This window comes from Cottoperca gobio, chromosome 4 (genome assembly GCF_900634415.1).
Source record: "Cottoperca gobio chromosome 4, fCotGob3.1, whole genome shotgun sequence".
NCBI lineage: Eukaryota > Metazoa > Chordata > Actinopteri > Perciformes > Bovichtidae > Cottoperca > Cottoperca gobio.
Window position 1 is genome coordinate 5,360,194 of NC_041358.1, and position 24,660 is coordinate 5,384,853.

General features: G+C 39.4%; 1 protein-coding gene across 2 annotated transcripts in view; it reads left to right on the forward strand.

Moving 5' to 3' along the window:
* The window catches only part of rab6ba (RAB6B, member RAS oncogene family a), a 52,137-nt gene that overhangs the window by 26,538 nt on the left and 939 nt on the right, over nucleotides 1–24,660 (forward strand). The window contains exons 3-7 of one of the 2 annotated variants that reach the window (XM_029429874.1): nucleotides 5,968–6,021; nucleotides 6,366–6,492; nucleotides 8,218–8,329; nucleotides 15,460–15,553; nucleotides 17,375–17,441. In XM_029429874.1, the coding sequence (XP_029285734.1) occupies nucleotides 5,968–6,021; nucleotides 6,366–6,492; nucleotides 8,218–8,329; nucleotides 15,460–15,553; nucleotides 17,375–17,441 (454 nt within the window). The remainder of the gene's footprint in view (nucleotides 1–5,967; nucleotides 6,022–6,365; nucleotides 6,493–8,217; nucleotides 8,330–15,459; nucleotides 15,554–17,374; nucleotides 17,442–24,660) is intronic. The other variant, XM_029429875.1, reaches the window with a different exon arrangement.

Sequence of the window (24,660 nt, forward strand, 5' to 3'; positions counted from 1 at the left end):
ATTTTATTTGTATGGAAAACAAGGCCTTTTGAATCCACCACTTAACCCTTTGTGCACAAAACAGCGTCTTCATGGAGTGCTGCATGCGTTTAAAGGCCAACCCGGAAGTTAGCGTCACCCTTGTCCCAAAAAATGCTGATGGGATTTTTCCATTGGTTTTGAAATATTCCAGGAAAGATAAGATGATGTTCAGCAAGATAATCTTCACAAATGAACACTACTTTTTGAAGCGTAAATGCAATTGGCAGAAGTAAAGGCTAACTATAGGCTATAAACAACCAACCTCTGTAGTCCCTTTTTGCAACTTGTTAGCTACTGCCTTGTTAAAGCTTCAAAATTCCCGATGATTTACGTATTTTATGTCATAGAACAAAACATTATTTCAGGCATCTAACCAAAAACCCACTCAAAAAACACAATTGACTTTGAGACAAGAGAACCGGAAGTGCAGAAAAATGCTTACTCATTTCCAGTCTCAGGACTCATTCCTGCAGCCCTCTATTCCCTCCTCAGTCACCTTCTTGTTTCTTTTGGTAGTGGATTAATGATTTTGTTATGGGTGCCACAACCTCTGCTTTGTAGCCATAGATCAAAGCCACTTTCCTAAAAGTGTGTGTTTGCATGCTGCCCCCCCCCGTGTCTTAATGCCACTTCTCTTTCCTCCCGGCTTCGTGACAGGTAGCGCTCTAAATGATTTAGCAGTTTTTTTTCAAGCTCAACACCAGAGACCTTTGAGTATTAATTAATATGCTGCATGCATTAGCTCAGTGCAAGTGTTTATGCTGCTGCTCAGAGGGAGGCTAGATTTGCCCGGTGAGTGTGCAAACATGTTATGAATGTGAGCCTGCAGGACACATCTGCCCTGATGAGAAGATTTATGAAGTCACCGTTTTCAGGCCTACATACGGATCACCAAATGTTTTTGTTTTCATCTGCGTCAAGCTTTTAGATTTGAGCTGATCCAGTTTAATTCTTTTGAGCAAGAGAAGCAGTGGATTTGGAGACCGAGGGTCATCAGAAAGATGAAGCCGAGCGTGGTAGTGGCTTTAGTCAGCAGAAGGATGTGAGCAAGGCGAGTCAGATTTTCTGCCTCTAAAGCAGCAGACTCCCATCAAGCAGCCACCCAGCCGAAGGAGGCAGAGGCCTCGCTGCCTGGCAGCACATGCTAAAGGGCTCAGAGCCCTCCAGAGGCAGAAAGCTTTTGTCAGCTGTGGAGCTGTCAGTCAGGCCTGACCCACCAGGCTGTGACTGCATCTGTCTGTTCTGCCCAAATACTCAGATATTTAGTGTAGTAACTGGTGGATTTGATTCTGAAAAAATAAAATAAAATAATATATATATATATATATATATATATATATATATATATATATATATATATATATATATATATATATAATGTCACGCTTTGTGACATTTTTAAGCAGAGAATAAGACATTAAAGATGTGCATTTTTTCTTATTACCTCGGTTGTCTTCTTTCTGTATTTCAATCTTACATAATACTCAATTTGAAAAAAGTTTAGTTTGCAAAACTATTCTTTCCACATAGTCTATCAAATATGTATTATATATTTGATTAAACAGTGAAGAACTGAAACTAAATTAAAACTAAATCTAAATAAGTCTTTTTTCTTTTTCTATTGTTACGACCCGGCTCGGCAAGGGAAAAGGAGTAACATAAAACCAGATGGTCATGGTTTAAATAAGATATATTTATTAATATAACTGGACAATTGGCAAACAATTGCTTTTAGACAGACAAATGGAACAAAAGGAGGGCTCTTACACCAGAGCAATGAGGCGTCAAAGCCAAACTAACAGAACAATTAACCCCAACCTAAACAATTCTAAACAAAACTTGGGGTGAAAACTGGATCAATACCAAATACAAACAAAAGTCATAAATAGCACTGAAGCACCTAGCGATTCCAACACATTGGATACAGAGCACGTAACTTAACTGATGACATTAAGATACAACCGAATCTAGGATCCACACACACACACAAGTACGAGGCATATGGCTGACAACAGCAGCAGCCCCGACTGTCGAGCTGGCCAGGCACTTGAAGCCACCGGTCTCTCCAGTGCACCTCGGATTGGAGAGCCGGAACAGGTGCCCACCAATCACAACGAGTCTTCATCAAGGTGGGAAGAGAGGTATTGCTGCAGCCAATCAAGGGGTGGGGGCCACACATCCTAATCTGCATACCTAAATAGGGAAAACAAGGTGCATGCATCCACAAAGTGATCCCCGCAGATAAATAAGGCCGTGGCCGTAACACTATCAAAAATGCAGCTGGTTTCAGCTTCTCAAATATGAGGATTTCTTTGTATAATTGATTGATTGTTTGGGGTTTACACTATTAGTCAGATAATACAACCATTTTTAAGACGCCGTCTCAGACTCTAGGAAATTGTGATGGGCATTTCACTATTATCAGTTGCAGCCCTACAACAGGAACAGTTTAAAGATTTTAATGTTAGAGGCAATGTATATTAAAAAAACCAACGTATTTTACAATATATTTATATCCTCTGTGGAGCTGAAATAATTGATTATTATTTTTGCAATTTTGATAGCTGCTAATTATTCATCATTATACACAATTATTCACACGCTCTGGTTTCAGATGTGAATATTTTCCTCAGTATTATAAAATGGGAAATTCAACAGTTGTGTTGTGACCTTTGGTAAATTGTTTTCGGATGTTTTCTTCTGACTAAAGCGATGAATAAAAAATATAATTGATAGATTAACAATAATGAAAATATAAAAATGATTGTTAGTTACAGCCCTAATCCTCTGTTATCTCTCTAACCGTCTTCTAACTCCAGCCAGAGTGACTTTCTTCTCTTGCTTCAACAACTCAATCTGCTATTAGGGTAGGAACACTGCTTAATCTTATTGTTGTAGTTGGGTACAAATCTACCCATAAGGCTTTGTGACACAAGCAAAGTGAGTTAAATAGACTAATTATGAATCTGCACCGGCACTACTTATTACTGTGGTTACAAATGTAGCATGCTGTAATTGTTATGCTCTACATATATTAATGCACACAGCCTGCTGTCTGATGGCACAAGAAGGATCTATTCCCTCTTGTTCTGGCAGATAATTCCCAATTAATCCGATTTTCCGTGTTCACAAACTGCGGTCAAATATGGTGCTATGAGCAAATGGCCACTGTGACTCAGGATCTATTGGTTTAACAGCCTCCCTGCCAGATGGAGGACCATGGAAGTCCTGGTGGGAGCAGCAGTGGTGGAGGAAGTATTCAGATGCTCTACTTGCATTAAAGCAGCAATACCATAATTAGAAAAAGGCAGTGATTAAAGCCAAATGTGGCATTTTTAATTCAAATGTTTGTTTAATCATAAATCCAACATCTTGTTGCTGCAAACATCACCAATGCCATTTAGTTTTTGAATTACTATGCAGGCGTCATGCCCCATGACCTTCTCACAGGTTAACCGTGAGGATTTAAACTGATACATTTCTCAAATTTTTTATTTATCGTTTTGCCAGAGCTCAAGGTAATATTTTCAAATGTCTTGTTTACCCCGACCAACAGTCAAACCAAACGCTTTTCATTTTACAATGATACATGACTAATACCATGACTAAACTTCGAAATCTGGTCCTGACGAAAATTGACTAACGATTAAGACTAAGATACAGATAAAAGTCTATCGACTCATCCATGAAGCTATTCATTCTTTAAACTCTAGTCTACTGTAGTCTTAAGGCATATTCTGTCTTTCCTTGTATTTATTTATGCATATGTGGTAACTGTGGGAAATCCATATATTCAAATATAAATAAGCTAAGTCAAAGAATTATTTGCAAATCCAGTTTTCTGCTAATGGAGTTTACATATGAAGAGAAAAGAAATGAACATTTAAGATAATTGTACCAATGCATATACTAGTTTTGATCAGCTGACACGGTTGCTTTATTAAGATACAGTTCATTCACCTCTCAATCAAACTCTATCATAGTGGTGTTGCTTGCATTATTTAGATTAAACATGTTTTCCTGTCACCTTCAGTGTGATTGTATCTCTAAAACTCTTGTGTAATGGTGTAATACATCTCTAAAAATATATATTTTTAATATAATGTGAGTGAATCCCTTTTTTTCACCCTAGTCCCTGGCGGAATGGGGAAAGCCATTGTCTGTCTTCTAACAATGTGCAGTAGTTAATAATGTAAAAGGAATATTAATAATTTCTGGTGACCTAATCTATTCATGTATATCTGGTCTGTGTGGGATTCTATATTTAAACTGGGGCCAGAACGAGCCTACAGCACCTCTGCCATCATCCCCCAGGATAAACTGCTGCCACATCTCTCTGCTTTAACTTCAAGATATTGTGTCAATAACTGCAAATCATTCAAGATGTTTTCTCTGGTGACCCAAAAAAGCTAAAAAGCTTTCTTTCACATCTAGGTATTTTTTATGGACTGTTGTGGTGGGTCAATTCAACCAAACTAGTGCTTTTCTATTCTGTGCCAAGATGAATAGTGGATTTTATTTGGAAGTGCATGTAATATACCTGCTGATGCAGCCAAAAAAGTATTTTTTATTTTGCTCACTATAAGTACTTTATCATTTTAATTCTTTGAGGCTGTTTATTTTCAGCCTTGCAGTGCTCGATCTAACTGAGTGTAAAGGAAGAGTATAAATGACGTCCTGTCTTCCTGCCAGACTCTCTGAGTTAGGCCACTGTTGTCTCTGGCATTGCCAAGGAAACGAGTGCGTGATCAAGCTGCTGATGCCCAGTTCTGTCAAAGTGGGCAGTGGGCACCCTGCTGGACTGCCTGCCATAGACAAACAAACGGATACACCCACCTGCCTAATCACAGATGGGTCCAAATCAGAATGTATCTTTGTACAAATAAATGTATCAAAATAAATGTGGCTGTTAAATTAAAGCAGAAAACTGCCTCCTCTGCAGACAGGTAATTCCCTGTCAGCCTATTAGCCCTAACAGTACGTGCTCCAGCTGGCCAGTGTAGGAGTTTGCAGGCCAGGGTCACACAAGCTTTAAACATGCAGCTGGGGACTGCTGCGTAATCCTGGGTCAGTCCTACACCCACTACCGTTGAGCCCTTTACTCCCTCGTCCCCTCACACTGAGACATCTGGATGCACCACATGAAAGTGCCACAGACCACATCTGCCTTAACCAGCTGTCATTGTATCATTTCAAACTATTTTTCAAACTCAAACTTATCGTTCTTAGACATATTTGACACCACAACCTAGCGGGTTTGGAAAGCATGTTTACAGCATAAATTACTCCATTTATCACAGCCTGAAACAGTAAAAAATTAGAATTATCGTCAGATTTTCACATTTACAACGGTCCTCAAAGGAATCCTGTGTGACGAACACTTCCGTCTGGAAAATAACCAAATCTACGCTTAAAATAGTAATATTTCATCAAAATCACTTTATTCTACATGTCTCGTTACATATTCGCCTAAAATAAATAGTTTGCACTATTATATAATAGATGCTGTAAAAAACATAAAATTATTTTTAATTTAATTAATTGATACATTTCTAGCTGTGATTGTGTTGTTTCTGCAGAGGTGCAGGTCTTGTATATTGCAGTGAAAAACAAGGCCACAGTGAGTAAAATGTGAAAGGAGCTAAGAAATGCCCTGAAACTGCTTGGGGTTCATAGGGTTTAAGGTGCACACTGAATAGAATATGAGGAAGATTTCCAACACAAGGTGTAGAAGTAGAATAGTTCCTGCTAATATTGAATTTCATAAAAATGATATTTATGATCCTGTAGTTTATATTGTAAAGAAGCCGTCTTTGAGATTGCGAGGTCTGAAGGTTTTCTCCCTTTTGCATCTTTAACTTCAATTCCTCAGTAAATACTGTGTTCTTTGCTTTCCGAGGCATTTACAGTGATGTTGATCATGCATATCTTCTTTCCCTAAACCAGGCCACAATTGGAATTGACTTCCTCTCGAAAACCATGTACTTGGAAGATCGAACGGTAAGAAGCTCAGTTACAGCTGTATCATGTCATGACAAAGATGTTAAATGTCTGAATGTGTAGAACTGCTGATCACTACAACAATGCATGTGATGAAACGTTACTTAGCAGAACTGATGAGCAGCATGTCGTCCGATATGTAGATGAATGCAATCTGTCTGTTTGTCTCTGGGACTCTCACACAGCATTTGACCTTGGTCCACTCATATAAATAATGCCCTAGTGTGAATCTTGTGCTGAGACGCATATCTCATTGTGCTATTCTTGTGATGTGTACTGTGTGTGTGAAGGGAGCCTTCTGTTCCCAGGCTCTCTGACTATCTGAATAATCTCAGCCTCCTCAGCTTTCTCTCTCTGAACCCCAGGTGAGGTTGCAGCTCTGGGACACGGCGGGACAAGAGCGCTTCAGGAGCCTCATTCCCAGTTACATACGGGACTCCACTGTGGCCGTGGTGGTCTACGACATTACAAGTCAGTGCCCCTTTTGAAAGATTTATTTATATGTTTATTTCAGAATTTTTGTTTATACAATTTTGACAATTCAGTTTAAAAACACGTTTGGACTGATTTTCCTCCTTCCCTACTCATGATTACATATAAAACAATTATAATATAAAATAATCATAGTTAAAGCAAGAAAAGAATGAAAAGATCATTTCATTGTTGTTAATTGGTGCAGAGCGGTACGGCCTGTTGTCTCGGGCACCATAACACAAAGACGAATCAGGGATCTTTCCGATGCTTAACTTCCTAGTTACATACATGTGTACCGAAGACATCAGAGCCTAAAGCATCAACAGGGCTACGTAAGGGTTGCTATATAAATGTAAACTTGTCAGCTGACTCCCTATCAGTATACCTAATCTTCCCAATTTAATAAAAGACAACATATCCCTCATTGTGTCAATGTTGGAGGATTCAAAATGTTTCCATTAATCAAAACTTGTTGTCTGGCCACCAGCCAAACTAAAAGATTAAGTTTATTGTTAAAGTAAGATTTTGTGTTACCATATAAAGCAAGGTGCTTATGAAATATTTGAATATCATACGTATACTAAGCTGCTAATTGTCTAACTCCTTTTTCTGTAATATCTGGCAAGTATTCATCTGTAATCATACTTAAGTTATCTTTTTTACCTGGTACCATCTCTCTACCTCACTCTAAAGAGCCTTGGTCAATAACTTGTCACGTGTGACAGATGGATAACCCTGAGCAACAAATATCAAATATCTCCTTGATATTTCCTATAAGCAAATTGGATCCACTGCAGGATGAGATGACACTTTCACCTCCCTCCTTCTCAAATTCTCGTAAAGTCGATCTGAATTTTAGAAATAATGGTCTGGTCCAGCATATATTTCTGCTCTGTAAGCCATGTGTCCTCCGTCTTATTGGAGAGAAAAAAGAATCAGAAATGGAGAACGTTTATACGTGTAATTGTATATATTTTTTATTTATTCTCAATTTATTTTACCTAGCTAATATATTCTGTTTAACAGTAGTGGGGCAGTGAAAAAATAGTATTCAACTGCAGTATTTAGAAGGTGACCCTTTCTCATCCATAGAGATAAAACTATGTAATACACAGTTGGACATTAAATCAGTGGCTTCTACTTAATCTTTTAAAAGAGCAGCGTACACTTACTGTGATATGGCTGCCCTCATGAAGTGAACTTTATTTCCTTTTTTACCCTGAAAAAGACGTGCGGCCTGTCTCATCAAAGTCCCAGTCAAAGAATACAATACTTTTAGACTGCATGTCAGCAAGCCTGCATACTCAATGAACGTGGCAAGGTCAAATGGATTTATTAAGAACTTAAACAAGCTACAGAGCTGTGCGTTTACAATTCCAGTGCTGTGTGTATCATAAAGTATCATGTATCAGCTAATATCTTAAGATTATAATATTTAAGATATTATTATAAGGGGTTTTATCTTCTTCTTGCATTGATAATTAGCAGTACCATGTAATACAAAATGTTGGATTCCTTTTGTGCGTGCAGATTTCACATTATTTCCTGCCAGCTGTTATGAAAAACACCAAGCATGTCAGTGTTTAAAAATCCAGATGAAATGTTAATGGTTTTGTCTAGAGCAGTAACAGCAGGAGATGTGTCGGCGTGTTGAATGTTACTGCACTTGTACAAACAGCATCTTTAATTTGACTCCTCGCTTTGTTTTCTTCTTCCCAACAGATGTTAATTCATTCCAGCAGACGTCAAAATGGATCGAGGATGTGAGAACAGAGAGAGGAAGTGATGTCATCATTATGCTGGTCGGCAATAAAACAGACCTGTCCGATAAGAGGTATGTTGTTCCCACTGAACCTGCCTTCTACGACAGTACTTGTATCTAGGGAGGTCACGATATTAGAAATATATTAGTCGATAACAATACCAGGCAAATTTCACGATTCTTGATACCAATTCGATACCATGTTAAAAAACTAAATAATAATAATAATATATCTATAATAATAGAAAACAATAATAACAATAATGCATTTATTTATATGCCGTTTTTCTAGATACACAAAGGTGCTTTACAATTAGAAACATTCCGTACAAGTATAAAAACAGACATGTATACAAGTTTGTACACACGAGATGCAAACAAAAGACAAAAACAGTTGAGACAATACAAAACCAAACCAGAACAGAGTTACAACCAGCGGAGTCATGAGATGGGGGTGGGGGGCTGGGTGGGGGGTGAAAACTCAGTTTTACAAGATTACATTTGAACACATCATGATAACGTTATAATTTACCTTTGCCCAGTATTCATTTGAACTGAATAGAGCTTGTACGCAATCTAGTGAAACTCTACAGAACCTCACCGGGGGGGGGGGCTGCTGACACTTTGGACCCCTGGGCCCGTTCATTAATCCATCCATGCTCGATTCACATTTTGTCTTTTTAGTCAGCATTTCTGACACCATGGCAACCATGATGTGCAAAGTGTCAGCCTGCAGGAACATTCAGTCGAGCACAATACGAGAACAAGACATGATAAAAACATCAGGCTGGCTTTGATTAGTGCAGCTTGCTGAATAAATCTGTTTGTTAATAAGAAAGACTGATTATCTTGAGATCAATAACTACTTAATACTTTACCATGTGAATTTAAAATTAACACCACCTCAATGTTATATGAAGACGGGTATAAGAAATGAATGTTTGCTACATTATACATGAAATATCTAAATGAATACACTCATTAACATAATTGTTATGTTTAGTGTTGTTATAGTAATTATTGTGTAACTCAGCTGCTGTTATTGCCTTGAAATGAGAACATTATTGCTTGTGGAAATCCCTCAGTGACTTAGCCCCTGGTGACACTTGAGCTGTCATGAACGGTGTGCACGAGGGAATTATGTTTCATACATAGATATGTATGTATGTAGAAGCTGATGAAGCAGGATGTTTAATATAGCTGAGAAGGAAAAATAAATTGATTTGTATAGAGAATGCTTAGAGAAACGGTAAAAATGAGATGACATGAAGCAGGAATATACAGTAGTGGGAAATAAAATTGAACCATAAAATGGCTTGTGTGCCGGAATGCATTATTGGTGCATACTGTACAGTATGTGCACAACCCATGAGATAGATTACAGATGTAAAGTGAAATATGATACCGATATGGAAAACATCCCAGACAGCCTGACAAATGTTCAGTTCCAATATTGCTTTTATTTGTGTTTAAAAGTCCTATTCCTGACATCCTTCAAGGAGTGTAGATAAATAAGCGAACCGCTTCATAATAACTTTATCTGTTATTCCCTAACGTGTGGATATACTGAATTTTCATTAATAGTTGTGTATTTCTTATTGATTCTATGAGATTTTTGAGATGCATTATCTCTTCTACAAGAGAGTGTGGAGTAGTTAACATCCATCCATCCATCCATCCATCCATCCATCCATCCATCCATCGTCTACCGCTTATCAGGGATCGGGTCGCGGGGGCAGCAGCTCCAGTAAGGAACCCCAATCTTCCCTTCTCCGGGCCACATCCGCCAGCTCCGACTGGGGGATCCCGAGGCGTTCCCAGGCCAGTGAGGAGATATAATCTCTCTACCGAGTCCTGGGTCTTCCCCGGGGTCTCCTCCCAGCTGGACGTGCCTGGAACACCTCTCTAGGGAGGCGCCCAGGTGGCATCCTTACTAGATACCCGAACCACCTCAACTGGCTCCTTTCAATGTAAAGGAGCAGCGGCTCTACTCCGAGTCTCTCACGGATGGCTGAGCTTCTCACCCTATCTCTAAGGGAGACGCCAGCCACCCGTCTGAGAAAACCCATTTCGGCCGCTTGTACCCGTGATCTCGTTCATGAATAATTAAATTGCTCTATTCATGCGTATGTGCTGAAATGTGGCGTGGCTGCTGAAGCACTGAAGAAAGACTGTTTCTGTCTCTTGACACTACAGAACTTTAATAAGCAAATGTTCACATGCTAACACGCTAAACTAAGATGGTGAACATGGTAGACATTATATTTGCTAAACATCAACATGTTAGCGTTGTTATTGTGAGCATGTTAGCATGCTACCCAAGCACAGTCTCACACTGCTGCTAGCATCGCTGTAGGACTCCAGTTTTAGTATCTCTTATTTTCTTTCTTATGAAACATATTTATGTACCTTTTACACTTTCTTGAAATTGAACTTACCCACAGTGATCGACTTTACAGTTTTCCTGTCATATACAAGTATACAAGCCTGTGGGGAGACCATGTGTTTGGTCGTGTGTGTGTGTGTGTAGCTGTCTGTCCGCAGCTAAACTCGCATACTACTGCACCCATCAGCCTAATTGACTGTTTTATACAATCATTGACTGCTGACCCCTCACTCCCCTTAACCGGCCGGGAGGGACCGCAAGTGATCAACAACTGCTTCAGCAGCAGAAGTCATTTCCTGCAATCGGCTAAGCTAAAAACAAGCCTCACTTCGTCTGTTGCAAATACTGACATCCATAGAAAGGGTTGGTCTCATTTAGAACGTATGCAGATTAATTCCATACCCGATAAGTGAGGATCCACTAAAGTTAGGATACGAGATAATTAAATTCCTGTTTTTGTCATCTTTGCCTCCATCTTGACTGTAAGGGGGCCAGGAAGGACAATTGTTTGGGAGGAGTCACACCTGGCAGAGATCTGCACTCGGAGTCACCTTTTTAGTTTACGTACGCAATGACTTTTGAGAGAAATTCATACATATGTAAGTACTCATGCTTTAGTTTACAATATACATCAAGAGTACTCATTGGTTGACAGTTGTAGTATAGACAGAGGCTGAGAAACACTTCATGTGGTCCAGTAATCTCTCTCTCTTCTGTATTATTGTGGTTCTGTTGTCCTCTGGGACGTCCTTTATCCAAGTTTTCTGGTCTATTTCTTTCCTGGCTACACTTCTAAAACAGATGCCCATCTACTTTCTGGTCTGGCTGACAGTGGGCCAACATGGTAGATGATGATGTGGTTGTGTGGTGACTGATTGGAGGTGTCCTTTAGCTGGAGTCCACTTCCTGTTCTTAAGTGTTGTAAAAGTGTTCAATAGAGCATGTTCACAAATAATGTTTCCTCATGTGGTGGTGGAGTAACCGTGCATAAATGATGCTCCAATTGAATTGTTCTTGTCAGCATTATTTGCCCATGCAGTAGCACTAACAATCACAGCATTATCCTGTCGAGGATATACTTTGAGCTCCCATTGGCATACTTGTGTCTTAGATTCAATGTGTAACCGACTGAGGGGGAAGCTGAAAAACTGCTGGTGATGCAGTTTCCAGGATGCATCTCGCTGGATCTGTCAATAAAGGTTCATAGTTGCCATAAAACAGATGTTGAGATCTGAAGTACAGGAAGACTGGGCATATATAAAGGACCCCATCTGGAGCTTATTTAAGATGATATGAATTTAATAAAGACCAATGTTCCTTAAGACAGCTGGTTATTTGTACAAAATCCAGGTTTTATCTTATGTAGGCTTTTCTCTTTTCTTTTTAAACGGCAAACTAAAGACAACATTTACAGATCAACCAAGGAAGACAAGAAACGTGAATACACGCCATTTAGTATTGATGTTACTATTTCCTTTACTACAGTAAAGTAGTACAGTATTGAATATAAAGAAACAAATGAAATACAAAAGAATGTACACTAATGCTCATATGCTAATAATACTAATAACCCGACCTTTCTGTTCCATCATAACGCATCTTGTGTTATGTCGAAATATATCTTGCTATCTGATGTATTACTCCACAGAATGTGTTGTGGTGGTAAGTGAACTGAAAACTATGTAACCGTTTCCCTTTAATTTAATGGTAATTTATCTCAACGGCCATTTAGTTGTGTCTTAAAGGCGTCTGTGAGTTACAACTAGTAAATGTTCCATGGTAAAGAAGTAAAGGCTATTTACTGCATCAACATCACCTCAGCATCCTCTGCTAATGAGCTTCTTCTTAGACGTAAGTCAGTCTAATTGCTGTGTGTATGAACCCGGCAGGTTTTTGCCCACTAGGTGCAGAAAAAGTAAATGTTATTTTCCCTATTTATTTAAACTACAGTACCTCCACAGTTTTTTCGGTCCTGCAGTTTTTATTCCGCACGTAAATGTGGTTGTACATGCAAGTAAATGTTTCACATACAAGAGATGATAAATGTTGCAGTCACTATGGTTACTGTTACGTGTTTTCAGTGGCTAAAGTGATGCTACACGACACCAGTCAAATTCAAGTGGTACAGCTGTATCGAATAGTTTGAAGCGTCTAAATCAACATTGGCTGCGTGGGATTGTATCAGACTTGTGTGATCTAAACATTTCCAATAACTCCAGAGCGTTTTAAAGTCCAAATGAATTGAAAAAAAGATAGACGTAATCTACATGTCGTACAACATGTTTTTATCTAAGAGAAATACTCTGCTTCTCTCCATATGTGTTGGTGTTTAGCCTCAAAAACAAATACATTTCATTACGGTTGCACACAAAGGAAGAGCCACACCTATATTAAAGGCCGGTCTAACAGCACCATAAATTACATTTATATAACCGTGGATGTATTTACGTTGATAAAACTGACATTTATATTAATAAATCACTATAGTTTGTTTGAATGATATTAGACGGCACTATAAATGATGTGGCTGACATTGAAAAATGAGTAGGACGACATCAAACCTCTCAGTATTAGGGAGAGATGAAAGCCTGGCAGGGATGTACAGTAGTGTGCTTTTCTCTGGCATCTTAGATCTGTTTCTAGGTAACAGTGTGTCGCTGGACCTTCACAAACATTTTCAGAAGTCAATGATGCAATTTAGTTACTTTGTCTCAGAATATCAGCACTAACACATCTAACCCCACATCGGACATCGCTTGAGAAGAAGCAGAGATTTGTGTGTTTTGCATTACTGTGATACGCTGCTCGAGAGGAGCACTTCTATCAGATGGGCTCTCTCTTTGTTTGTTAGTTTGTTCATTCATGCGTGGTAGAGCTTTTCACAATGCTCCGTACCTGGGGGAGTTGAAGTATGCCCAGTTTAGGTGCTGCAGAGTCCCCAGAGCCCTGCATAAGGGAAAGCTGGTGTGCATCGGACGTCAGGCAGCTTCAGCTGAGTGGAGCCTGATGTGCTGTACACTTAAAGGAAGTATTTTCTGCAGCTTTTCTCTTTTCTTCTATACTGCTACAATACTTTGGTGTGAAGTTTACAGTTACAGTTTTACAACTAGTTTATATTTCCTGCTGAACCAGAACAATATTAACATTCAATTGGGTTTTTGGCCACCTGGCAAATGTCCAATAGAGAGCAGTAACGTTGGGGACCATAAAACCAAAACAATAAACGCTAAAAGCTCTGTAGAGCTGAGAACTACAGAGTTGAGTGATAATGTGGGTTTGTCACTGTGTGACAACTTTCTATGAAGAATGGAAAAATGCCAAAATTAAAAATAAATAAATAAATGACTATCAATGAATTAATATGCCAGTCGATGTACAAAAATAATATAGAAAATATGTAGGCATTCAATTATTGAAAAAAGTGACAAAATTGTATACTTCTGTTTTAATTTACTTTACTATTTATTTATTATTGCATGTACATTATTTTTTAGTGTTTTTATTCAATTTTAAATGTATGTATTTAGTGATGTATTTGTTTATGTATTTTCCCTTTGCATCCCCCCTATTTATTTCTACAAACTTAATTATTTCTGTATTATTGTCTCTATACCTTTCTTTTCGTATTTGTACTTCATTATGCGAATGAGAAGGCTGTCATTCATAGTGTGGCATGAGATCAACGTTTCACCGGTTGATCGACATCAGACTGCGTAGATAGACTCTACATGCCTTGCCCCCCCACTCCAGGCTCACTACAGAAATGGTAGTTTTTGTTAGTACATTGAGCATCAAGTTGATTTTTAATTGCATCTATTAGAATGGTTACACTAAAAAGAATATAACAAAAATGCAAGTTTAAAGTCAAATTAATTTTTGTTATGCTTCAGTTCCTGCTGACTATGGACACTCATGATTTGCATATTACTGTTAAAGATATGTTATCATCAGTGGCTTAAGTGCATGACTGCATGGCTGCATGAGTGTTGCTTGGGTGCCTCATTATGCATTAGGCTTATATCTTCCTGTCTGATGATGAATAAGCCTCGCTGTTGTTTAGGTTTGAACTCAGACACATGCATCCAGAAATAGCCACACTAGCAGCACTGGTGCAACTCAGTCAGGTGGTGTTATTATGTAAATACATCTCCAGTGCAGTGCTTTCTGTTCTCGCTGCAGACACGTCTTTACCTATATCATAAAGACTACACTTCTCTTTGTTCTGTGCTGTGTTGCAAAGGAGGAGTTATTAAAGGAGAGGAGGATCAGTTCAATAGAAGGCTGCTCTGTCTAATGCTTTTCATTCAGTTAACAGTAAAGAAGTGGTATTGTTGAGATAGTACACTGCTAACATTCCCTTTGTGTTGAGAAGAACAAACTGGTTACGTCATAGTTTTCCCAGAAGAGTAGTGGCAGGTTGATTTAAGCCAGTCGTCTGTACGAACCTGCTGCTGTGCAGGGCTGCGGAGTCAGCAGGACTGCACTGATCTCTCTGTTTGTGTTAATGGACACCTGACAAGTCTCTGTTTCACAGCAAAACAATTACTTCCAGATTCTTTCAAATGTAATGCTAATGGGTTGTTATTAATTTCTCGCAGGACAATCTAATTAATCATTCTCAGTCACTAAGAGCTAATTAAGTCTTGTGTATCCTCACTAGCCTAGACTAACAGAAGCTTCAGCTGCAGATAATGGCTGCTGTTTGTGGAGAGTCTCCTCGCCTTTGTTGAATCATGATATGAGAAGATCAGCCTCAGTTATTATTTCTCAGGCATTATTCTGCAGTGGTTTGAGGATGATTCCCTTCTTTTCACAGGCAAATCACAATTGAGGAAGGTGAACAGAGGGCTAAAGAGCTGAGCGTCATGTTCATAGAGACCAGCGCCAAGACGGGTTACAACGTCAAACAGGTGAGTTCAGTAAGTCTGGTGCTCAGATGTACGTATGGGTTTGAACTTCTCTCTCTTTTTTTCTCAGTTTTTACAAAACATTTGTCACTTTTCTGAAGCTGTTTCTGTTGCACTTTGTCACATTTTGCTTTTCTCTACACACCAACTTTTCCACCTCAGCCAAACATAAAACATTTTTTTTTTTGCAATATTTCAAGATTCTTTTTGAATTTTCAGCGTTTCTACGTTTGTTTTTTCATCCGCAAATTGAAAATGCACATAAAAACAGGTGGATGGAAAAGCACCTAATGTCTTCCAGGAGAGACTGTATGTAAATGTGCGCCGTTATCCACATATTTAATATCTACGAGCTTACCCCAGCCTTACTTCTTCACTGCCTTTCCTGACCAGATGCTATGTCCCAGTGCGTTACAGCCACCTACCACCTATTAATAGTATAGCATGGAAATTGCAGCAGGAATGTGTGTCTCGTCAGAAAAGTGCTCATGGTGTACATCCCTGAGTGAATGCAAAAGATGAAAAACAAAACGTGGACCGACTCGTCAAAACTTTGCTCTACATCCATTGCACTAATAGTGTTCAAACACTCCACAGGGTACCTTTGTAAAGGTCTCTTGTTTTTCTTACAAATACCACACTGATAGTAGTATAGCAGTATCACTTCCTGTGTAAGTCCATGCTGCCACTGCCAGCATCTCACCAAGACTGAATTGTGCATGTATTTGTTCCTTTTTAGTGACATTTTATTAGTAATGCTAAGGTTTAGAGACATTTATGGGTTCCAGATACAAAGAGAAGCACAGCCTGGTTCAACAACAGTGTTTTGTCTCTGAACAGATGTTTGTGGTCGGAGACAACGACTGTCTGTTAAGTTAATAAGTAGGGAGATGAAAGCAAGCTGTATTGTGTCTGTCAGTGAATGGTGTTGCTGGCAGGCGCCTTTCTCAGCCCACTGCAGCGCAGACAGACGAGGCTATTTTTCACTTGCTTCAGACTGGACTAACAGCGAAATGCCAGGATGGAACACAGCGGTGTGAAACCTCCAAAACAAAGGTCACAGTACTGCCTCAAAAGGCTGCAGTGTTCACACTGTTTGGCTTTGTCATCACTATCCACTGAGCTGTTGTGTCAGCACATTTAAGCCTTCAGGCATCAATCTCACGATCTCTCATGAGAGCTAATAAGTTATGTAATCAGACTACTTACTGACCGGGGTTTTAACATTGAAAAACGATCATAGTGCAAACATGACTTTTTTGTTGTGTTTCGTCAAAATGTTTATGAATTTAGACATTATACTTAATTTCAAATAAATTCTCTATTATGTAATCTTAATTTGTTTTACTTTTTCAATTTCACAATACCAGCCAAAAGAGTTAAGTTTCAGTTTGATTGGATAAACTATTCCCAGAAACATCCTGTACTTAGAGATGATAAATGTGAAGCAGAGACAGAATCAGAGCCTTTGATCTGATATATCTAATGCAAGTATGTAAGTTCATAACTAAACACAAAATAAAGTGCAACACATAATGTAAATGTAATTATTCTATCTTATTTGTATTATTATTACACAGTAATATATACAACATAATACAAAAGAAAAACGTTTTATTCTTTCTGTGCGGCCCGGTACCAAGTGATCCACGGCCCGGTGCTGGTCCGCAGCCCGGTGGTTGGAGACCCCTGATCTAGATCACTGGGTATTATTTTCACATTAAATTAAATGAACAGGTACGTGTTAGCCTACTTAGTAAGTGTTCGTGTTGTGTATCCCTGTTTCAGTATAAAAGTGCCCTCATTCTGTTTCTTTCTTTCCAGCTGTTTCGGCGCGTGGCAGCTGCTCTCCCTGGAATGGAAAGTATGCAAGAAGCAAGCAAAGAAGGGAGTATCCTTTGAGCCATTTACATATCATGAAAACCCCCTTTTCATGAAAGCTATTTAAATAATATTATGTGAACCGTAAACTCGGAGGACATTTTCTCATTTTAATCTCAATGTGATGGCATCATTCACGGCTCACTTCTAAATGAAAGGAGTTCCAGAAGTGAAATCTGCATCCTGGCACCTTTTTGGATAAGTGCCAGCTACCTGTCCAATTAAATCTGTTTGAGCACGACACTCTGCACCGGTTCCTAACAAGTGCCGGACGGGGGGGCTGATCAGAAAGTAGGTGTCTGCAGTGTTGTCTATGGTGGGTGTACATTTAAACCAGAGATGGGAGTCTCCTGCTAACTCCTGCTGCTGCTGTCGGCTGTCACAGCCCCACCTGTGGAAGATTTCTTCAGCCTTTAGAATAGTTCCTCAGACCAAGTAAAAAAAAAAGATTTATAACAGCAAAACAAAATCAAACATTTGAAAATGTCCATTAATGCACTCAGTACTTGGTTGGGAATCCTTTTGCACGGATTACTGCATCAATGCGGCGTGGCATGGAGGCAATCAGCCTGTGGCATTGCTGAGGTGTTATGGATGCCCAGGATGCTTCAATAGCGGCCTTTAGCTCATTAGCATTGTTGGGTCTGGTGTCTTTCAGCTTCTTCTTCACAATACCCCACATATTCTCTATGGGGTTCAGGTCAGGGGAATTGGCAGGCCAATCGAGGACAGTAATGCCATGGTCAGTACACCAGTTACTGGTGGTTTTGGCACTGTGGGCAGGTGCCAGATCATGCTGGAAAATGAATTCCTCATCTCCATAGAGCTTTTCAGCAGACGGAAGCATGTAGTGCTCTAAAATCTCTTGGTACACAGCTGCATTTACTCTGGGCTTGATGAAACACAGTGGACCAACACCAGCAGCTGACATGGCTCCCCAAACCATCGCTGACTGTGGGAACTTCACACTGGATTTCAAGCAACTTGGATTTTGCTCCTCTCCAGCCTTTCTCCAGACTCTGGCGCCTTGACTTCCAAATGAAATACAAAACTTGCTTTCGTCTGAAAAGAGGACTTTGGACCACTCTGCAACTGTCCAGTGCTTCTTTTCCATAGCCCAAGTCAGACGCTTCTTCCGTTGTCTTGAGTTCAGAAGTGGCTTGACCATGGGAATACGGCTATTGTAGCCCATTTCCCGGACACGTCTGTGAACAGTGGCTTTTGATACCTGGATTCCAGCTTCAGTCCACTGTCTTTGAAGCTCCCCCAAATTCTGGAAGCGACTCTTCTTCACAATGCTGTTAAGGCTGCGGTCATCTCTCTTGGTTGTGCAGCGTTTCCTGCCACATTTCCCCCTTCCAACAGACTTTTTGTGGATGTGCTTTGAAACTGCACTCTGTGCACAGCTTGCTCTTTGAGAAATTTCTTTTTGTGTCTTACCCTCCTGATGGAGGGTGTCAATGATGGTCCTCTGGACAGCAGTCAGATCAGCAGTCTTCCCCATACTTGTGATTTAGTTTACTGAACCAAGCTGAGTGTTTTTCAAGGCTCAGGAAACCCTTGCAGGTGTTTCGAGTTAATTAGACGATTCAAGTGATTCGTTGAACACCCTACTAGTATACTTTTTCATGATATTCTAATATTTAGAGATAGGATATTTGAGTTTTCTTAAGCTGTAAGGCATAATCAGCAATATTAAAATAATAAAAGGCTTGCAATATTTCAGTTGATTTGTAATGAATCCAGAATGCATGACATTTTTGTTTTTTTAATTGCATTACAGAAAATAAAGAACTTTATCACAATATTCTAATTTTCTGAGACAGTCCTGTACATGTGCACACCCCATAGTTCAGGTGTAATATCGGTTCAGTTTTCTCCTTTTATTAAAAGACTCAATTGACGTTTCAGAAAATCCTTAATAAAATATAAAGTCTTAATCATGGAACTAAGTCAGCCAAATACAAGATGATTCGTGACCATAAAACATTTCATTTGGAGCAAAAGAAATTAGAATTTGGAAAGAAAAGTTAAAGTGCAAGACTGTGTACATAATTATTTGAAGAGTGAAGGAACTATTCATCGTATAAATCAATTGCGAATGGCGACTGGAAACTCCAAGTTTCTCTTTTCAAACTAACCGTGGTCGCCAATAAAGAAGATTCAGCAGCTGCATGGCCGCCGGGGTTACCTGCGATGGTTACGACTTTGTGGCTCATTATCAAAATCTTCTATTCACATTATGGATGGGACTTCCAGAAACTCACTATTGAGCTCTATGTTGCCATGAAGTCCGTAAGTTAGCTCGTAGCAGGGTACATTTGTTTACATTTTGGAAAATGTGCACCATTAAAAAGTATGCTGATGTAACTACTAGCAGTTACTATTTGTAATGTGCCAATGGATGTACAGGCAACTATCCCAGGATTACTTGGACACTGAAGGAACCTGAAGACACGATGATGCAAACTCTTGAATTATAAGAATGCATTGTGTACAGAAAAAGACTTTATATTCAAAGATAACCAATTGATTCGTCTAACTCCGACAGTTAAAGTCTCGTATTAGCTTTAACGAAATTGTGGATTATATCTTTTGTTAGACAGCAGATTCTGTCCTCCATCACTTCCATTGAAATGGCATCAGGAAGGGATCTCGTAATAGCCCGTATGAACAGGTGGATGATTACAGCAAGAAAAACTAGTTTGAATGTAAATATTGGCCCTCGACCATTGTTTGAAAGCAGACTTGGAAAATTGAGAACTTATGCTTTAACATAATCCATTCTGTATTTTCAGGTCTAACTTGGCTTTTCTATTAACATAGTTGCAACTGACATAAACACATTAACCCATTAGATAGAAATCATAGATAAACAAGGACTGCCACCTAAACAGAGTTAAGGAGGCTCTGACGTAGGTACACAAAAGTAGGGTGCCATCTCTATGGTAACTAGGTGAATTATGAAATTGCTTTTTTGTTTTTACCATGTGCACATATCATTGTCAGTACTCGTTCAGTGTAAAGCCGTCTCACTATCACTGCAGCATTTATCAGATGCTGACCTCGGTGTAGTGAAGGAATGCCTACATTTGTCTCCCTGTGCATCTCTGATTCTTGCCCACTCATCATTTACTGGGAGTCGTCCAGCCTTTGCAAACTGCATGGCCTCAATAATAAACTCCGTAACCTCACAGCCTTCTGAACTGAGGACATCATCCCTTGCAGTCAGACATATTTCCTGTGTATAATGCATCACTCACATTCAGCCAATTACCTTTATCTCTCTTCCGTTTCTTTTCTCTCTCTCCATCTTTAATGAGTCATAATAGATGTGGGGGCGAGCTGTGTGAGGTGGAGGTGTGGTGATGGATGACAGGTGCTGACAGTTCCTCAGCAGCTCTGTGCCTCTGCTGTCATTGTCAGTTAATGGAGCGGCTTCTCTGTTGTTATTGCATTGTGAATAGTATTGATTTTACTGGGAGAGGGCACAAATAGGATTAGTCCAGGATACATGCATGTTATATAGCCTGGATGGGCTTACTTTATCACCTGCAGCATGGTGCACTGGATTTACTTTATATCAAGCAATGATTCATGGACTGTAATGGAGAAGCATTTAAAGGGAGGAAGCAAACAGAATCGAAATTTAAAGGTACTATGGGGAATTGCAATTCACAATTCAATTTCTTTTTGAATGGCCGTTAAGTGAACTGCAGTCAGGATCCCATATTTTGAATAATGTTACTATCTTTACTGTTCCTACATTTTATCTGGACTATTGGCTCCATAACTAACTTACCATTTGCAAATTACTTTCTCACTTAACGTTGCGTAGCAACATTCACCAGATCCATGCCGCGTAGCTAAATTACAGCTTACTGGTGGGGATGCTGTAAAAATGTTCAAACTAGTTTTATATTTAGCCAAACACCGACCGGACAGGTATACCACATTTTACCACTAGGTGTTGCACTTGACTCAACAGCAGTGTTTACATGTTGCCTGTGGTTTGATGTGATGATCCAAGATGGAGGCGCACAGAGATGGAGTGGCTCAGCCCCTAAGTTTTAGTTTTCTTTGAGACTAACTCTTGCGTTTCTCTTCTAGTCAGCCCAAAAAACACATTAACTTTCTAGTAAACTAACATGCACTGTGCACATCTTCCCCCCTCCCACCTCTACTCTAAATTTGTTCTCGGCACCACCTCGGCTCTGCAGTAAATTGTGAACGGCCGGTCAGACTCTAGTTGCACACCTTTGCTTTGTAACGTTACATCATTTATTGTTAGCGCGCATAAATGTTACATCCTTTGAATTTTTCCAGCAAAATCGTCCTGAATCCTTTAAGAGCCTGCCACACATATCCGTATGACAGAAACGTATGCCGGCGCCGGTCCAAATACGTCCAACTTTTCATCGGATTGGAAAAGTGAACAGATACGCATGTCTAACCTATTGACAGAGCATCACTTACTTATACAAAATGTATCAGACGAATGCCCAACGAATGCATAACGTATACAACAATATGGGTAACACGCTGGTGTACGTAGATATAAGGTAAGGTTCAAAATTATTTATTATAACACAGATTCAATGTAACCTACAGTTTCCCACTGTAGTTCCACTTGTGTTTCTTTTAGAGAAACTCGATGAACTTTCAGTTGGACAGAGTTTCACAGTGTACTCTGTTACCATGGGTCACGCTGATTTATGGTGGATATTAGGGCCTATGGGGAACAGTCTTCTGCTCTGTCTGAGAAATAATTTCATACAGGGTCACTGGGTATTAGCACCACTGCACAGGCTGCAGAGAGAGTAAAGAGGGTGCTTGACCCAGATCAACTGCTAGGGTTGTCCACGTTAATGAGAGAGAGCCAGAAAGCAAAATAATTCCCACCAGACTCGGGTTGATCAGAAAAAGGCTGCAGAGAAAAGTGCTTTCCCCTAATTTTGTTAATTGATTGTGTTTAGAAGGAGTTTTATTATTCAGGGCTTTTTTGTGAAGTACTAACAGCACGAGCATGCCGCTTCTATTCACAACATCTTCAAGGTAAAGCTTTGAGGTGTCTTTTTAAGTGAGCATGATGCCACCATTGTCACTGTTTTGTGTCCTGGTGAAGCAGTTAAGCTTAACACGTAAAGGTTACATCTGTTTCAATATATGATAATAAAATACAGCTATAACAGGATAGTGTTGCTTCTCAAGCAAATTGAGACCCCATAGAAATGTTGTCAGTTGTACGCCTGTGCTGTCCCTTGGAGAGTAATGATGACGCGCTCTTCCCACAGAAAGTTGACTCACCAATTTTACATCTTTCTCATCTAGTTGGCATCTTAATAGATTTTATTTTCAGAGCTGCTCTGAATTTTTTTTTATTTGAACAGTGACCATGTGTAATGTGAAAGAGGTCGCTGGTAGTGAAGAACATTATCACCAAAGGTGCACTCAGCGCTACAGAGCCTTTCTACATCTAGCAGCTCATTATTTACACTTTACAGCGCAGGACTTTACTATTTTGTTTAAATCCTCTCCTCAGCATTGTTTCCAGCTGCAGCAGACCGCTGCTTTAAGAAAACAGGTTCTGATGAACTGACTGCCCAGAACTCAGCAGCAGATTCACAACGTTAGCAACAAGCTGGAGAACATAGAGAAGCAAATGTTTGCTAACACGTTCGCCATATCAACTCATAAGCTGATAATATGTCAATGCTATGTTAACAGCTTGTCGCGCTGCATCCAGGGGGCCATAAAAATAAAATAATGTAGTTTTAACTGCAGACTGTATAACAGAATTGGACGTAGCCACCGTGACATCACCCACTGGTTTGTGGACTACTTTTTTGAAGCCTCGAGTTTGGCAATTTGGCCGTCGCCATCTTGGTTTTTTGATGCCCAAAGTGAACATGTTTGGCTTGAATTTTCAGACTCACAGCCTATGTCCACTTGTTTTATACAATCTATGGTTTTAACATTTGATATTTGGTTATTGAGGATTCCTCTGGCAGCCATTTGGAACAGGCAATGCTGGGAAGATGTTTATTGCAGCTTTAAGCCACCCATGTAATGTTTAAAGGCCTTTACAAGCTTTAAACTTCATGAACAGCGTATGCCTACAGTACCCCCACGCCATGAAACAAATACTACTACTAGTGGCACAGTAGCGAGTATTGAGTCCATTACTCACAGTACAGGAGATGCTGTGTAGAGTGTGTGTTCACACTTCACACACAGACACATAGAAGCTCACACACAGGTATCAGAGAAGTGAAATATTCATGGCCGAGCCTGCTCATTTGGTTTGGTAATGTTTGCTGCTGAGATAAGGACTCCAGATTTGAGATGGCAACCGATCCAAATGGGAACGCTCATTGCATTTTAAGACTGTCCTTCAAATGGTACCACGCTGGGATGAGACGCTGCCATAACATATGAATCCACACACATCACCTGCTGCATTTCACAGCACCAGCCACAGTGGGACTCTCCACTTGCATACAATGTAGGCCGGACCCCCTCCTTCTACATGCATAATGTCCTCCAGAAGAATGAATAACAAGTAAGAGCGTGCTGCTGCTCTGCTGCCACACTTCACCAGCAGCAGAATTTGGAAGCATTCAAAAGCAGTCAGGATGTTTGTCTCCTTAAGACAGAGCAGGGCTGCTCCTCGTTCTCTCTGCAGAGTGAGAAACATGCTCTGGAGGGTTGCCTGGGAATAACACTCTATCTGAATTGTGGGAAAAACAAACATACAAAAAATAATTGGAAGAATCATTCTGACTTACAGCAACAACTCATTAACACACCATTGTGCAGCAGCTTTAATTGCAGCACAGCAGTGCCAACGACTTTAGCTCACATCCATTCTCAGTTTATTACCCAACTAACAATAGTAGAGGATTTCCTGTGGAGATGAATAACTTGTGTTGTCAGAGGAGGATTTTTAGGATAAGCTCTGCAATGAATTGATCACTGATTGTGTTTATGGAATATTTTGAAACTACATTTCTTTTATTTCAATTATGCAAACTTATGAAAATGAAGATTGAAAATAAAACACTTGATAAGACTAGTAAAATAAAATTTGAACACATAGGATGTAATGTGTGTGTATATATATATATATATATATATATATATATATATATATATATATATATATATATATATATATATATATATATATATATATATATATATATATATATATATATATATATATATAT